This window comes from Panicum virgatum, chromosome 1K, assembly GCF_016808335.1.
Source record: "Panicum virgatum strain AP13 chromosome 1K, P.virgatum_v5, whole genome shotgun sequence".
Lineage (NCBI taxonomy): Eukaryota > Viridiplantae > Streptophyta > Magnoliopsida > Poales > Poaceae > Panicum > Panicum virgatum.
The window spans coordinates 30,469,974-30,486,958 of NC_053136.1; the positions used below are offsets into that span (position 1 = coordinate 30,469,974).

The following is a 16,985-nucleotide window of genomic DNA, read 5'->3' on the forward strand; positions in this document are numbered from 1 at the left end:
CTGACTTTTTCCCAATATGCGTAACATCACATAGGGCATTATGTTCACAGCTGCACCTCCATCAACAAGCATCTTCGTGACTGGTTTGCCATCCACAAACCCCTTCAAGAACAATGCCTTAAGATGTTGCCTTTTATCATCCTCTGGTTTTTCAAACGTTGCCGGTAATGGCTCCAAATTCAACTGTGTCATGGCTTCTTCCAATTCTGGCACTTGATCTCCGTCATCTGGCGCCATGAATTCCTTTGGTATTATAAAAACCATGTAAATCGGCGCAGCCGATGATCCAGAATCTTGATCATCATCAGCTTTCGGTTTAGCATGCCAAACTTGTGTCTTGACTCCTTTCTTACTCAGAGTCTGTTCTTGTTCTTTTTCTATAACCTCCAGTTGACGTAGCCTCTGAACGCGCCTCTTTTGTGATCTGCTCAAACCTTCTGGACACCATTGAGGTTGACTGGTGCGATCTAAATACGGCTCACGTTCTGGATCTCTTCGCATCGGCTGATCATCTTGCACTCTGTCATCGGCCATTTGCACTAGCCGATCATGCACGGGCACTTTTTTCCCAGCAGGATCACGTAGCATGGTCCTGCCCCCCAGTCGATTATGCACCGATGCATTTTTTCCTAGCCGATCATGCACAGGAGTACGCTCACATCTGTAAGGCTCATCATCTTGACGTGGCTTTTTATATGACCGGCTGCCTTGACCATTGCATTCGGGACAATCATATGCCGATGGCAATGTCAACCATTCTTTCCAGTAGTAAATAAAGAAAGGACACCTCTAATGTTTTTTTTCACGACGTGCCTCTTCTTCTCTGCGCTATTGTCTTTCACGATCACGCTGGAATTTGTTTAACAGCATTTGAGACGTGACACGCCTTCGTGGCGCGGAAGAACGTTCGGCATCTTCTTGTGGACCTTTTTCCTTTGACTTCATCGGCCGCTATCTGCACTTTGGGATCAACAGCTTCAGACTTTTTGGCCGATGATGATGTCAGGATCTTAGCTTGAGGAAGACTCGTGTCTTTGGCCATGTCCACCATGTTAGTAGCAAACGGATGCTGATCGATCTTCATCGTCCTCTTTGGCACCTCAAATTTCAGCTTTCCTTGATCAAAAGCCAATTGAATCTGCTGTCGGAAGACTTTGCACTCATTTGTATCATGCGACGTGGCATTGTGCCACTTGCGGTACTTCATATTCTTGAGCTCCTCTTCTGACGGGATCCTGTGATATGGCTTTAACTTGATCAATCCTTCCGACAATAATAAGTCAAAAATCTTGTCGGCTTTAGTGATGTCAAACCCGTACGACTCGGGTTTCTTTTTCCCGAATGGACACGTCACCGGCTTCTGGTTGTTCTGAATCCACTCAGCCGATGCGACCGTTTCTTGCTCTTCACCAGAATCATGATCAGCAGGATATTCTAAGAAGTTCACTTTATTCTAAAAAGGCTTTCTAGACTCGTATGATCGAGTCTCTCCTGTCATCCGACTTGCGATCTGGCTGATGCTCTCAAACTCTTGCGATGCATACTTGTCCTTGATCTGTGGCAAGAGTCCATTAAAGATAGCATTGGCCAATTGCTGATCAGACAGTACCAAACTGTAGCATTGGTTTTTGACATCTCTAAACTTTTGAATGAAAACAGCAACCGATTCATCATTCCTCTGCCTCAAGCTAGTCAAATCGTTCAACTTTAACTCGGTAATTCCAGAGAAGAAGAACTGATGGAATTGCCTTTCCAGATCGGCCCAATACAATATGGAGTTTGCTGGCAAAATAGTAAACCACGCAAAGGCCGATCTAGATAAAGATAAGGAGAACAACCAAACTCTGAGTACGTCTTGATTGGCTGCTTCTCCCAACCGCAAAAGGAATCTATTAACATGTTCCATTGTAGAAACTTCTCCCTGCCTTGAAAACTTGGTGAAATCAGGCATCTTGTATTTGTGTGGGAGAGGAATCTGATTATAAGCCGAAGGATAGGGAGTCTTGTACATAACAGACTGCTGCTTTGATCTTAATCCAAACTGTTCCCTCATTACTTCAGCTGTCTTAGAACTCCAGTCAACCTGCTGATCAACTACTGGTATCTGCTGAGGAGAAACCATGTTCGCTGTATTCATCATCATTACAGGTTGTGGTGACATAGGGGTCATCGGCCATCCCGCCGATGGCATCTGATGTGTTTGTTGAGCCACCCGATTGGGTGACTGCTGAGTCATTGCCAGCGCAGACGTGGCCGCCGTCTATTGAGCCGATGGACTAGTTGACTACTGACCAGTAGAATCCATGTATGGCACGTTGACATACCGCAGTACTCCAGTCGCCTGGTCTTGGAAAACCCAATTAATCCCACCTTGATGAGGAGATTATGAAATCAGAATTTCAGAAGGAAACTTGGGTTGGAGCAGGATTGTTAGACGCTGCTATGGGGTCATCGGCGGTGGCACCGATGCATTGGCCTGTGCAGCCATCTGCGGACTCCATGCACTCCAAGCATTCCGCTGTGCTGCCGATGCACCTTGCTGAGAACCCATCGACTGAGTAACCGATGGATCAGACTGAGGAGCCATCGGCTGAGAAACCGATGTATTAAACTGTGCATTGGGCGGTGGAGTAAAAAACTCAGGTGGCATACCATATCCAGTAGCCGGATTCTACCCTTTCAGATATCCAGATGCAGATCCTCCCTGCACAACTGTAGGAGCAGGCTTGGGAGTTGAATAGACTGGGGCCATTGGAGCTGTCGATGTTGCAGCAGTAGCTTGCGTTGATGCTTGACTGTTTCTCGCTTCTGGTTGGCTATCTTGAGCCGACAGAGCTGCTGCCATAGACACCTCTAGAGGAACATAGTTCATCTGATCTGGCTGTATGTAACAAGGACCCACACAGCCTCTTGACTACCGCATTGTGCACTGTATTGTCCATGACTGTTGCGCTCTTGATGAATGCTTGAGCCACAGCTTGAGATATGCTGTCTACCATCTTGTTTTCACGCTGTGCCTCCGTCAATGGCCGGAAGGACGGAAGATCAAACTTCTTGATTACGTCACTAGATCTGGTGACGCTGTATGACTTGAGGCATTCACGCTTGTATCTTTCTACAGCTTCAAGATACTCTTTTTGTTGATCTTCTTTGAGTTTGCTTTCATCAACAGGGACGTAGTTGTCTTCACTGACTTCAGATTCAGCACCTATTTGCACCATGTTGAAGCTTCAAGTCCCACCGAGCGTGCCAAAAGATGTGTTAACGCAAAAATCAACACACTGGAATCCGATGTCAAGTGTTCACCAAGCTCCAGAAAGTCAACCAAGCGTGCCAGTCAATTTGACCAGTAATTGACAAGGAATAAACAAAAGTTAAATTCGAGATCGTATCGGCTGGGATTCCGAATATCTCTCATACAGGCGTATCGGCAGGCTCTGCCGATAGGGAAAACGACAAAAAGATACTAAATGCGAGTACAGGTTAAACAAATGCGTCGGCGGAATCGGCCGATGCGGAAAACGACAAAATCAGTTAGTAGGAGCCGATCGCTCGTATATAAAAAAATCTAAGCTACAAATGTGTAACTTAGATGATGTAGCTCGAAACAGATCTAAACTGGCTTTTATATTAACGAGATGTTATTACAAATTCGAAAGCCGATCTAATATGCTTCTAAGCGGATAGATATGATAATGACAAAAAACATAGGAAAAACCTACAAATCTAGCCGATATCGATAAATTGTGAATAAATCTAGACGGGAAACAGTGATGCGCCCGAGATCAAAGCCTAGATAAACTCGATAACTTTTGAATAGATTTGAACGAAGCCACAGCGATAGGTCCGGTAGCTAAAGCTCAAATATACTCGGTAAAATGAAAACTCACCAGCAAATCAAGTTGCTCGAATGTGAGACGTCCTTGATCAACTTGAAAGAACTCATCGAAAAGAAAAGTGGTGAAGTCGCCGAAAAAATAAAGTGCAAGGAAATTGTGAAGAATTTGTTGTATTGGATGTGTAACAACTTTTTCCGGTCCCGTACAACTGATATATATAGTCTACGCTAACAAGTCCTAGCCGATTACGGTAAACATATTACTTGACCTAAAAGAGAAAGACTTTCTTGTTTAAACTATACTAAAAATTATAACTGAATCATCAGAATCCTTGTATAGTTCGGGTTTCCTTCCTTCCTCCTGATTCATCGGCAACTCTCATCGGCCGATCACCAAAACGAGTGGACCAGCATCTTCGTAGAATATTCTTCTAGCCCATCGGCTGCAACTCTATCGGCCGCCCCTGACCCTGTACATGTTTTGGTTTTTTCCAAATCGGCAACCTTCCCTTCAAAATATCATTTTCCTTGACACGTGTCAAAAAACAGTGTCAACAATAGCTTTGGTTATGTCTCGGTGCTCAAATCTAACCTTTCAAGTGCTAACATGAGAGAAACACATGTCACAACAGTTGCAATGGGTGGTCTTGGGGCTTGTTTTTAGTTGGGTTGGATAGCCCTCTGAATAAACTTTCCATAGAGTCTAAGATTATCGAATTCGGAGTTCAGAGTAAAAAGTTATGAATGTTTTAGTTGGACGTTGTCTGAAATTTCCGAGGCTGTCAGAAATTTACACATCTCAAATAACATCTTGCAACTTATATATTTGACTAGAAGTGCATAGGCGTACCTAGATCTAAATTTGTTTTTAAGGCTGTCGGCACCGATAGACTAATTCCGCTACAAGTTTGTGTAAAAATTTCAAAACCGCCCATTCAACCCCCCCCCCCCCCCCCCCCCCCACCCCCATGCGACATGATGGTCATTCAGCTGCCTTGCGCGAGGAGCGTGCAACAGCGGCAGTGGGCAGCAACAGCACATGGCAAGCGTGCCGATGGCCAGCAGCGGCGCGATGGGGCATGGAGCCGCCAGCGGCAGGGGTGTGTGCTCAGGGAAGGGAGAAGAGGGGAGGAAGAAACCGGTGAATAACATGTGGGCCGCACAAAACAGAGGCTAACGAGACAGGTAGTCAGCTAGTGCTCGTCCTTCCAACTAAATTAAAAATGAAGCTATCCTATCTCTCCAACCAAATATAAATATAGAGCCATTCCATTCTTCTAATCTGGAATGGGACCGTTTCATTATGCTTCCCTCTTCGGCTAAATGCCCTCTTCAACCAAACGCTATCTTAGTCCTTGTTAACCCTAAACATAGTCTAGTAAAGCCTCTTCTAAATGCATTTATTAATGATTGGATACATAACTGAAAGTTCAGTTCTTGGACCCACATGAACATTATATATCTGACTTCGGCATACACACGCTATCGCAGACATAACATTATTACAAACGCACTAAAAAAACATTATTACAAACATAACGAAAATAATGTTCATGTGGCGAACATTACTTTCATTATAACTTAATCGGTGACGTACATTATAAGCGAGAAAGAATTGTGGACCCTTCAGTTGTACTTGACAAACTCCTTGAATCTCTACACAAAATGTGCTTACAGAACATGTAACCCTTCAGTGGCAGTAACCCTTCAGTGGCAGTCACTAGTTCTAATTGCCAAACTTCTTTGTTTTTCATTGAAGAATGGATACATAGATAATTAAGCCTTCTATGGTGGTGCAAAATTGCATTGACGAATATATTCGTCATCGTAGTCCACGTACTTTGTCCAAAGGTGCCTGAACTGGTTCATACCGATGTCCAGCCACGGCTTCATATTACCATTGAAATGCACAACAGCAGCATTCCTGATCTCCTCCATGCTGATGCTTGGATTGTACCCAAGCCCAAGAACATGCCAGGATTTGTCCAGAGGCTTCGTGGTGGAGTAGAATGTGATTAAGCCTGGGGGCAGCGTTCCTAGCTTCCATAATGTCCGGTTCTCATTCTGAAAATGATTACATGGAAGCCATCAATAAAATAATCAATAGAAGAATAAAAGACAGAGTATTGGCTAAAAGTTCCTCCAGTCAAACCAAACTAGTATGTCGCATGGATTGACAAAAGTACTGCACAATTCAGGGGGCATGGGAATGCTAACTTGGGTAGTTTAACTTGCTGTCCTACTAGTCAATAACCATTGACTTTACTCTTTGACAAACCATACATTAATTAAAATAAGATGACAATCTAGCATTTGCAAAGTTACTCTTGTATGATATAGCAGAATATAGCAGAGACACACAGATTGCCTTATCACACAGAACAGATTGGTAACTAAGAACATAGTAAACTCTAATTACAAACAAGAGAATCTATATCTAAATGGTTACCTGATTCTGCCAGTAATGGTACTGCTCAGTACACTTCTCCCTCCTCCAAGAATCAAGATCAAAGAAGTTCATGCCATATGCCCATCCACAGGCATTAGGACTAAACTTTGCTTTGATAAGGGGATGTGAGAAGTTCATGTACTGCCAATACCGATGAAAAGACCCAAAGCACGTTTCTACTGCTCCATTCACTTTCCCATCCATGTCAATCTTCCACAGTCCTGTAAGATCCCTCTGTACCACAACATCATCGTCCAAGAAAAGAATACGGTGCAGCTTCGGGTACATCTCCGGCAAATAGAATCGCAAGTGATTGAGCATAGATAGATACTTGGGATTTCTGAATTTCATATTGCTAGCATCTTTGGTGGCATTCTCAAGCTTGTTCTCAAAATAGAATTTTTGAAGGTTTGCAGACTCCAGTTGCCGGAGCACAGGGACATATGAGGAGTTCAGAAATTTGTAATCCTCAAATGCTTTAACCTCATAGTGTGCACCTTTTAAGTCCATTCGGCGTATTATCACCTGCAAAGGCATGACATATAACTTTTAATCCACTTCTAGCAGAAACTATCAATGGACCAATGACCGTGTGAACCAAATTTAACAGAAGGACAATAGTTAACAGAAGCACAATGTCAATGCCCAATATACTTAGACAAATAGGAGTCAGCATAGTGATTCCGAGTCTTTTATTCAATGGGTTAGCAGAATGGTATCCCACTTGGATGATCCCAACTTGCTATATATCTCTAGACACCAAGTGTAGGGCTAAAAATTAATCAACAAGACGTTGCGATCTTCAACTGTTCCTGATCTGCCCAGACAAGATAAAACTGCCATTGTAATAGTATTTGGTGAGCTAGGACTTCCTTAAGGCTATAAATGTTGACCGTGTAGATTTGCTTGCAACTGACGGAAACAGATAGAATACAGTACTGAGGGCATGCCAGATTTCTTCCAAATGCACAACACAAATGACACCATCAAATGTAGAGAAACAATCCCAAATGCGCATGGATGATCATTGGAGGATATCACTTAAGTAACCACTGAGACAACGTTTTGGGGTCAAAATACTGTGCAAAATATAGACAGTAACACATTGTATATACATATGACATACACATACGCAAGATGGAGAACCAGAATGGAGCAAACCTGCATGGCACCGAGGTTCATCCGATCGGTGACAACATGGAAGACGTGCTTGGAGGGGTCGTTGGAGTTGGCGACGGCGGAGCGCACGACGCATGAGGCCGCGAGCACGTTGTCAGAGAAGATGGCGTAGTGGAAGAGCGCGGGGTCCTCGAGCGCCCGCGGCGGCGGCACCGGGTCCGCGTACTGCTCGGGCCTCGCGATCCGCTCGGCGGTGAGGCGGACGGCGAGGCAGTGGAGCGGCTTGGGGATGGACTTGGCAGCGATGAGGGAGGCGAAGGCGCCGCGCTTCTTGGCGCGCGCGAGCAGCTCGTTCTGCGCGAAGATGGCGTCCTTGAGGCGCTGGATCTTGAGCTGCGGGTCGAAGAGCGGCTTGGATTCGGCGATGGCGGCGCGCGCGGCGCGGATCAGGTCCTTGGCCTGGAGGTCGAGCTGGCGGGGGGACGAGGCGTTGGCGTCAGCAGCGGCGGGGTCGGAGGCGGAGGGGTCCGAGTCGGCCGCGAGCGAGAGGGCGCGGAGCGTGTTGGTGAGGTTCCGGTGAAGCGAGGAGAGGAGGCGGAGGTGGCGCGCGCGGTCGAGGTGGAGGCGGCGCGACGCCGCGGCGAGCGCGGCGGCCGAGGCGGCGGCGTCCGAGGCCTGCTTCCGGATCTGCTCCGCCCGGAGGCGGTCCCCGTTCACGGCCGCGGACCCGCCGGCGGCGGCCGCGGGCGCGGCGGCGAGTAGTAGGAGGAGGGCGAGGGCCGCGACGGGTCCGGCGCTGCGCCAAGGGCTCCCGGCCGCGGCTGCCATGGGCTTCAGAGCTCGCGCGCCCCGGGAGCCTCTCGCATTGGAGGACGGAGAGAGAGGGGGGAGCGAGCTGAGGCAGGGAGCAGTGGTGTGTGTACTGTGCAGTGGTGGTGTGGGCTTGGCCGCTTGGGGAAGAAGAGGAGAGGAGAGGAGGTGGGGATTTAATTAACCGGGGAATGGGATTAGTTCCTGCGAATTAATGTTGACGGCTGGGTCCCGCCGCGTCGCCGACACCTTCGGCTTCATCCACTACCACGTGGGGCCCCGGATGCTGGGTCCCGCATGTCGGTCACGCAGGCTGGGACGTGGAACCGGGAATCCATCCTTTGTGAGGCGGGGTTCGGGGCCGCGTACCGGATTGGAAGTGGACTCGCGTCCTACTGGCGGGCCCACTCGTCAGTGGGGTGGTTTCGGTGGCGATCCACCAGAACCAGAACCGATGGGAATGTCGACTGGCCGAATCCTGCGGTGCGCGGTGGCCGGAATTCGGGTATTGGCCCGCCGGTGGATGGATTCTGGAGCACGGGCGGGCGGATCTTCTGCGGCGCGCACCATCCCGTTGACCGGTAGGTCCAACCCTTAAACCACCTTGGCAACACGACGCTGACGCTGACCCTGGCACTGGCACATGACCTTGGCCACTTTTTCCTGAGCCACAGGTTGAGCATCACTTTTGTCTGAACGGTGGACATCCCGTTTCACTCTTGTGGTAACTATCTCCTCTTTATCAATGAATCAGGTAGGTACAATCATGCCTGTTCGTTCAAAAAATGATTATCCGTGTGTCAACTACTCCCTCCTTCCCTGTTTATAAGGCATACACGTATATCAAGATTCAAACCTTGTCATCTTTGACCAATAATTTGACTATTAAATTTTTATTTTTATAATGCAAATTTCATATGATTGGATTCATAATCAAATATATTTTACAATGATTATAAGTTTATAATCAAAAGTGATATAATATATGATAAATAAATGGTCAAAGTGTTGTTTAGAAGACCGTGTCATGTTCCACCATGCCTTATAAACGGGGAAGGAGGGAGTAGTATGTATCTATCTACCTACTTCTCCGGTAAAAAAAAAAAGTCATTCTAGAAATTAAATTTTGTCCAAACAACAAGTCATCCACGAGATTTTTTTTTTTGGAATGAAAGAGATTTTTTAGAAAAAGAACTTAATTTCGACCATCCATGAGCAAATTGAACGTATCTAATAATTGTTTGTTAATCATACACCATGTTTAGAAAACTACAAAAAATCATCACTAATCCGTGTGCATATATATTCTCGATCAATCGGTCAGCCAATCCCTCCGTACTCTCTCTCATGTGCTGCCAGCCGTGTTATATATTTTTAACTCATGTACGGATCATAATCTTAGTGTTCTCTTCACCGTCTAATATTTATATATTTTTAACTCAAAATTATAAGATAAGAATCCGGCCTGTAAATTATCTAGACTGAAATTCAAGACCATTTACCGTACTCTCTCATGTGCTGTCACCTGTGTTCTATATCTTTATTGATTACCGAAACTTTCTTTTTGAAAAAGTTTGATTACGGAAGCGGTCCAACATGGGGCTGCTTTTTATGTCGTAGGTGCAACTATGGGCAGACAGCAGGTTCACCTGTGTTCTACCTGCAGCTCGCTCCTGCATGCAGCATGCCATACCCAACTCCTTCATCTCCAGCAGCTCCGCCGTCGGATCCACCGCTGAACACTCGTCCGCCGACATCTTCTATCGCATGCCTGTGCCGCACCACCCACCTCAACTCGCTCCCGCTGCTCGTACCTCCATTTCTAAGACCGGCAGCCCATTGCACTGGAAGACCGGCGGTTGCTCGAGAAAGAAGAAGACGATCGTGGACTTGGACGGTGGACCTATGTGCAACAGCTCGAACGCCATGTTCTACGATGCCTTGACACTGACACGCAACGCGCGATACCCGATTAGGCCAGTCTCAGTGAGAGTTTCATAGACACAGATACCTAGACTGGAAACTAGGTAATCGTGTTGTTGAGTTTCATGCTCTCCTCACATTCCATGAAACTCCATACTTCTCTCTCTTTGCCACATCATTAAAATTAATAATATTTAATGTTATGAAACTCTCCATAAAACCCACACAACACTCGCCTTAGTTGTCCGACGCTTCCGTACCGGAAAAGTGCAGCAAAGATGCTCGATCGTCCCTCTGGGCCATCTAGACTTCACTTCCAAGACATCGCTCACGCAGAACACAGATAACTTGAGCCCAGTCCAAGGAAAAAAGCGAGAGTTTTTTATTTTTATTTTTTTTTTGATTTTTCAAAAATATATGTCTTGTTTTTTTTTTCAAAAATGTCACCCAGCCGCCGGTTCGTCCGTCGGAAGGTTGTTACCGCCGGATGAACCGGCGGTAGGATGGGTCCGCTGTGGGCCGTGGTGGGCCGAGACATACCACCGGTTCAATCGGCGGTAGGTGGAACCTACCGCCGGATCATCCGGCGGTAAGCACCTACCGCCGGTTGAACCGGCGGTAAGGTCCGCCCCTTAAAACACGCCCCGCTCCCCAGCGCCGCCGCCCACGCCCTCCGCCCGCCCGCTCCGCCCGCCCGCGCCGCCCGCCACGCCGCCCGGCCGCGCCACCGCCCGCTCCGCCCGCGACGCCGCCGCCCGCTCCAGCCGCGCCGCCGCCCGCCCGCCGCGCGCGCGGCTCCCGCACGCGCGCCGGCGCTCGCAGCGCTCCGCCCGCGACGCCGCCGCCCGCTCCAGGTACAATTTTAATTTTATTAATAATAGTTTGTATATTAGAATTAGAAATATTAGTGTTTTGGAATATACTTTTATGTGTAGAAATAGTTTTTAGCGTGTAATTATTTGAGTATAGTTTGATTTGTAGAAATTATTTTTTATATGTAGAAATATTAGTTTATATGTAGAAATTATTAGTTTATAAAATCGTAGAACATGTAATTAAAAATATTAGTTTACATATGAATATAATTGAAAATATTAATGAGTTCAAACAGACATATTTGTCGCATAAAAATTAATATTATATTACAGAAAAATAGAAATTGTTGTTAGTAATAAAAATTGTAAAGAAATAATTAAGATATATGCAAAAATAGCAGAATAATTTTTTAGGGTTAATTAAAATCTAAGAAGAGTAATTATTGTCGTAAATATTGGCAGGCATGTCAGATGATTTGTATTTTCAAGTGTTCTATGGGTCTGGAGAAGTTAGATATGGTCCTGAAGGGGTAGATTTGTCAGAGTTTAGCTCGATCACAAAAAAAATACCCCGAGCTAGAGAGAGGACTTGGATTTCAATATCCAATTGGCTATTTAAAGCTTTCGGCCTTAGTCGAGATGAACATGAGATCTCTGTCATGGCAGTGGTTAGTCGAAGGGAACCAGTATTTTGGGAGCTATTGCCGCTTGAAGGGACGCAAAACTGGAGGAACTATGTCAATATAAGTTGTAGCCGAGGCTTACCGCTTGTGTTGTTTGTTCAAGCATTCAAGAAGATTAGTTTTAGAACTGAAGCGGGCGGGGAACATGAAGGCCAGGGAGATATAGTTTCCGAAGAAACTGAGACGATGCATGAATCTCATGAAGAAGATGGTGAACTTGAGATTTTAGAAAATGATAGACATGCTGCACACGAACCTCGTCAAGCAACTGGTCAGGCTGATGAAGGGGAAAACATTCCAGAGATAGTTGAAGAGTTTCAGAGGGAGAGTGAAGAACAGCACAATGCAATGAATGATGACTCCTCGGATGATGATGATGATGACGATGAAGATTATCATGTCCCACACAATTAGGCCGGTGCCGTGCAGTGTTTCGTGCGATTGGAAATGTCGGGGCAGTGAAATAATCACGAGTGAGCGCTGTGGAACGTGAAAGTGCTGAAGTCATGACCAGTGAGACGTCGTGTCGTTGTTTAAAGTGGGAGCAGTGAGCGGTGTTGAGCGTGTGAGGGTACAAATCAAGAGCAACGAGAGGTCGTGTCCGTGTTTAAAGTGGTACGAGTGAGCGCTGTGGAGCGTGCGAATACAGTAGGCTTTTCATGTGCATTTACACTCCACACTTCGGATATCAGACCTTTGTCCGCCTATAAATACTCACAAGGTTGTGAGCTCCCAGCAGCACTCAAACACCAAAGCTCATTGTATACCCGATGTCTGGAGCTGGGTCCAGCGGGAAGAATTACTACGGTTTTGGCAAAGGAAAAGGGGGAAGAAAGGGAGACCCCATAATATGGGAGGGGCCTCTTGGACCCGATTCCTTTCCAGAACAGTGTTTGAGTTTCCGCCACAACACAAGAGTGAATTTACCAATGAAACTCCTCTTCGACAATACGATAACCGTAGAGAAACGTGGCCAAAATGCAGACATGCTGAGGACTGCTTAGTGCAAATGTGCACCGACGGGATGGATGGCGGTCGGCGTTTCTTCAAATGCCCTCACGCATGGGTAATGCTCGGTTGTTTTATTTCTTTATTCATTGAGACATCTTACATGAAATTTGTTTTGTAGTCTTCAGATGCTCCAGACAACTGTGGGTTTACCAGGTGGGTTGATCCTGCACCAATTGATTCTGTTCAGGAGTTCATCGAGTACCTCCAGATTAAGATATTTGATCTGGAGTGCAAGGTGAACCATTACGAGGAAGTAAGCGAGGGTAACAAAGACGGCGAAGATGATGATAACAGCAATGCTGCCGCTTCACAAGATGAACCATGCACTATTCCTTACTGCAACTGCCCTTGTCACAAGAACAAGGGCCCTGGCCCTCCGGCACCACCGCTTGCGCAACCTGCAATGGGTGGATACTGCGGAGAAGGCTCAACGCAGTTTGCTACGTGGGGGTACGGCTATTAGGACTACCTAGTCCAAGTGACATGTTGCATCGTTGTATTTGTTGGGTTTTTTTAAATTACCTAAGGCATGTTAGCTTAGATCAAAATCTGTTTACCGTAGTTGCAACGGGTTCTGCCATGCCACTGTATTTCTGCTGTGTGTTTCATTAACGTTGTATTATGATGTAATTCCTATGGTTAACATTGTGACGATTACGCCGGTACCGTGTAGTGTTCCGGGCGATGGGATGTGTCAGGGCAGTGCAATAATCACGAATAGGTCGATGCAGTGACAGTACGACGATCTTAAAGTGGGCGATGCGATGAGTAGGTCGATGCAATAATCCGTGTTTAAAATGGTATCAGTGAATGCTGTGGAGCGTGCGAGTGCTGATGGTACGAGCAGTGAGAGGTCCTGTTGTTGTTTTTAGTGGAATGAGTGCGCACTGTGGAGCGTGCGAGTGCAGAACCGTGGACGACTATGGAGCAGTGAGAGATAATATCTGTGTTCAATGTGCTTGGACATGTAAGCAGCCCTGCGTCTATAAAAGAGCACCTTGTGGTTCCTGAGAGCACAGACTTGCAATTCAGTTTCCACTTTTTTTTAATTAGCCCAACCAAACAGCTATGAGCTCCTCATTCTCCCGGGCAGCTTTCCGTCGGGAAATGGAGGCTAATTTAGGACCCTCTCCTAACGATCCCAATAGATGTATTACAGATTGCAAGGTATGGCCGAAAGGTGTAGAGCCACCAGATTGCTATTGCCAAATGCGTTGTGTTCCGAACATATCTCGTGATTACGAGACTTTTGGCCAGAGATATTGGTGTTGCAAGAATATCGACGAAGTCCAAAAAAAATGTGCAACATCACAGGTATAGATTAATTTGTAAATATGCTTTTATTATTTTTATTAATTTTGAATCGTTTCTTGTTTGCAAAAGTACGCTGGTGATGACACGCATACTCATTGGTGAAATTTCCATGAGTGGATTGACACGTGGATCACCCATCGTGATCAGCGACATATGGAGTGGTTAAAGAAGGTGAATGAAGATTTACGCAAAGACGAGCGTGCAAAACCAGACATCGCGAGACGTGATAAGGGTACTGCCCGTGAATGATTGATGTTGTACTGCTCCGTCTGAATAAATAATGTAACGTTTGTTCGAATTACCTAAGGCATGTTAGTTTTAGTATTGGACCTCGTTACCGTAGTTTGCAACAGGTCCTGACATGCCATGTCATGTGTTCTGTGCGTTGAATTGTGTGGACCACTATTTAATTTGTGTTCAATATTTGAACGGTGATTGTTTTTATTGTTTTTATTGTCTGTACTGGCCGATATATGCCAACGGAGTTGTTATCGCGTCGGTCTGAAAAGTTTATTTGTAGGGCAATGCTTCTGAATAATTTAATTGCAGCTAGTACAAATTACACAATGCCGATTAATTTGAGATTGAAATTACAATAACAATTGCACTGGCATGTACATGGAACACGCTAACGTCGTGTTCCATCTAGACCTAACATGCCTTAGGGAATATGAAATTCGAACATTACATGATAGTCAACTACTGAGTGCACCGAGGATACTTCCCCTTCCTAATAGCCTCGGGTCCCGCCTTCTTCGCATGGCGGGCCCTCTCTCGCTTCCTCTCCCTATCAGCTTCACGCTCCTCCGCCTGCCGACGTTCAACTTCTGCGAACCTCTTTTCGATCTCTTCTTTATCTTTCTTGCGCTTCTCCTCCATTTTTTCCTCTTGCAGCATTCGCTGCCACCTTTCCGCAGCCCACCTTGCTTGGCGCTCAACGTGTTCCTTAGCTTCGGTCGATTGCTCCGTGTCCAGCCACTGTGAAAGGACCTTAAGATGCCTAGAGGGGGGGTGAATAGGCAATCTGCAATTTAAAAACACTTAACAAAAGGGTCAGACACTGATTATCCCGAATACTCCGGGTATATGCCCGGATACTCCGGGTTTGGAGGTCCGGAGTATCCGGAGCTATGACCGGAGTATCCGGGTTTGAATAACCTGAAACGAAACTGCAAGTAACTCTGCAAGAAAAGTAGATCGAGCTAGATAAAAAGTACCAAGGGTTCCTTAAGGTTGATAACCAACAAACGAAGTTCACTAGAAACTCGTAAATGAGTAGATCGAGCTCAAACCCTAGAAAAGAAGTCTCACAAGCAAATGACAACTAAATCAAGTAAACTAAGACAAAGGAGACAAAGATTTGTTTCCCGAAGTTCACACCCGAAGGTGCTACGTCTCCGTTGAGGAAGGATTCGAGAGACGGTGCTCAAGAACCCCTATGCTCCTCTCCCAAGGGCAAGATCACCTCTCAAGCCCAAGATTACTTACTATGGATTCCTCGGCGAGGAATGAAGATTACAAACTTCTTGTGCAGCTCACAATCTTGGTTGAGCAATCACAAGCACGCCTAGCCATCTAGGAGCACAAGACTCCAAGAGTAGCAAACTTGAATCCGCGGGCTTGACCAAAACCAAATGCTCAAGAGATGGGAATGAGGCTCACTAGCACTAATCCTTGCTCTTGCTTGCTTCTCACTCAAATCCCTCAAGGGAATCACTCAAGAATGAAGAAGGGAGAGTGAGGGAGCTTTCTTTGGCTTAGGTTTGAGTTCTGTTCGTCCAAAGTGGCAAGAGAGAGGGCTGAAGGGGTATGGAGGGAGTATTTATAGTCTTCAGCCCAAAAATAGCCGTTGGGCGAAAGGGTACCCGGAGACTCCGGGTATATGCCCGGAGACTCCGGGCAGCCCTGATTTTTCAGGCCAGAAACAGCACCCGGATACTCCGGGCAATGGGGTCCGGAGTATTCGGCCCTATACCCGGAGTATCCGGGTAAGGCAGGGAACAATCTTCGGTTTATGACTCCTTTGAGTTGTTTTGTGGCTCACAAATATTTGTATAGGTTCTCTTGAGCACAAGATCTAAATCAAAACTCTTGAACCAAGTCCCTCTTGATAGTACGGCGTTCCTATACTCAAATTTCAAATTCAAAATCTAATTTCTCGAGTAAACTTGAACTCCTCTTTTTCATTTCCTTTTTGAGGGTCGTATATCGTCACTTGATTCACCTATACAAGTTCACCACCTGCACACATGCTCAATTACACGATTAAACGCACATGTGTTTTGTCATTAACCACCAAAACCCACTTAGGGGCCTAGATCGCTTTCAATCTCCCCCTTTTTGGTGATTGATGACAACCCACATGTAACTCATTTGATAATCATAATGCGATAAACATCTAGCATATAAGAGCTCCCCCTAAAAGTATGCCATGAACTTTGAATTTCAATTTTGACTTGACATGTCAACAATTGGCATATTTATCGAGAGAAACACAAATGCTCTTATAAGATTTATAGTGGGGTGAACAAGTGAGTGCCAGGAATATGTGTGATGCATATGACATGTTATCCACTCAATAAAATGTGTATCTGACAGCTGGACCCGGAGACTCTGGGTATAAGTCCGGAGACTCTGGTCAAGATATTCGGAGAATCCGGCCTGTAGCCCGGAGTATCCGGCCTTTCTGAACCAGAAAACAGAAAAAACAGAAAACAGACAATCCACAGCTCAAATATGTCACACACTAGCAGAAATTTCTTAGAAATAACTCAAGTTCGATAGCTAAGCACAGAGTAGCACTCATTACAAAGGATCTCACACCACAAAGTCCTTACAAACGATCAAGAGAGTTTTAAAACGAAATGGAAATGACAGAAGTTTGATACAAAAGCGACACATGCCCAAATGAGTACATATATGGCATTTTCACTCCCCCTTTGTCATCAAGTGCCAAAAAGGGAATGAAAAGAAGCAAGAAGTCCATCTACTCATCATTGTCATCTTGGGCGGCATCCTCGGAG

The 16,985-nt window shown here is 45.9% G+C and overlaps 1 protein-coding gene across 1 annotated transcript; it reads right to left on the minus strand.

Moving 5' to 3' along the window:
* Positions 1–5,209: 5,209 nt before the first annotated feature.
* Positions 5,210–8,349, minus strand: LOC120702384 (galacturonosyltransferase 8-like). The gene is made up of 3 exons (XM_039986170.1): positions 7,449–8,349; positions 6,288–6,812; positions 5,210–5,902 (listed from the first exon to the last, which is right to left on the minus strand). Exons 1-3 carry the CDS (start codon positions 8,232–8,234, stop codon positions 5,624–5,626), a joined length of 1,590 nt encoding a protein of 529 aa, XP_039842104.1. The 5' UTR covers positions 8,235–8,349; the 3' UTR covers positions 5,210–5,623.
* Positions 8,350–16,985: the final 8,636 nt, after the last annotated feature.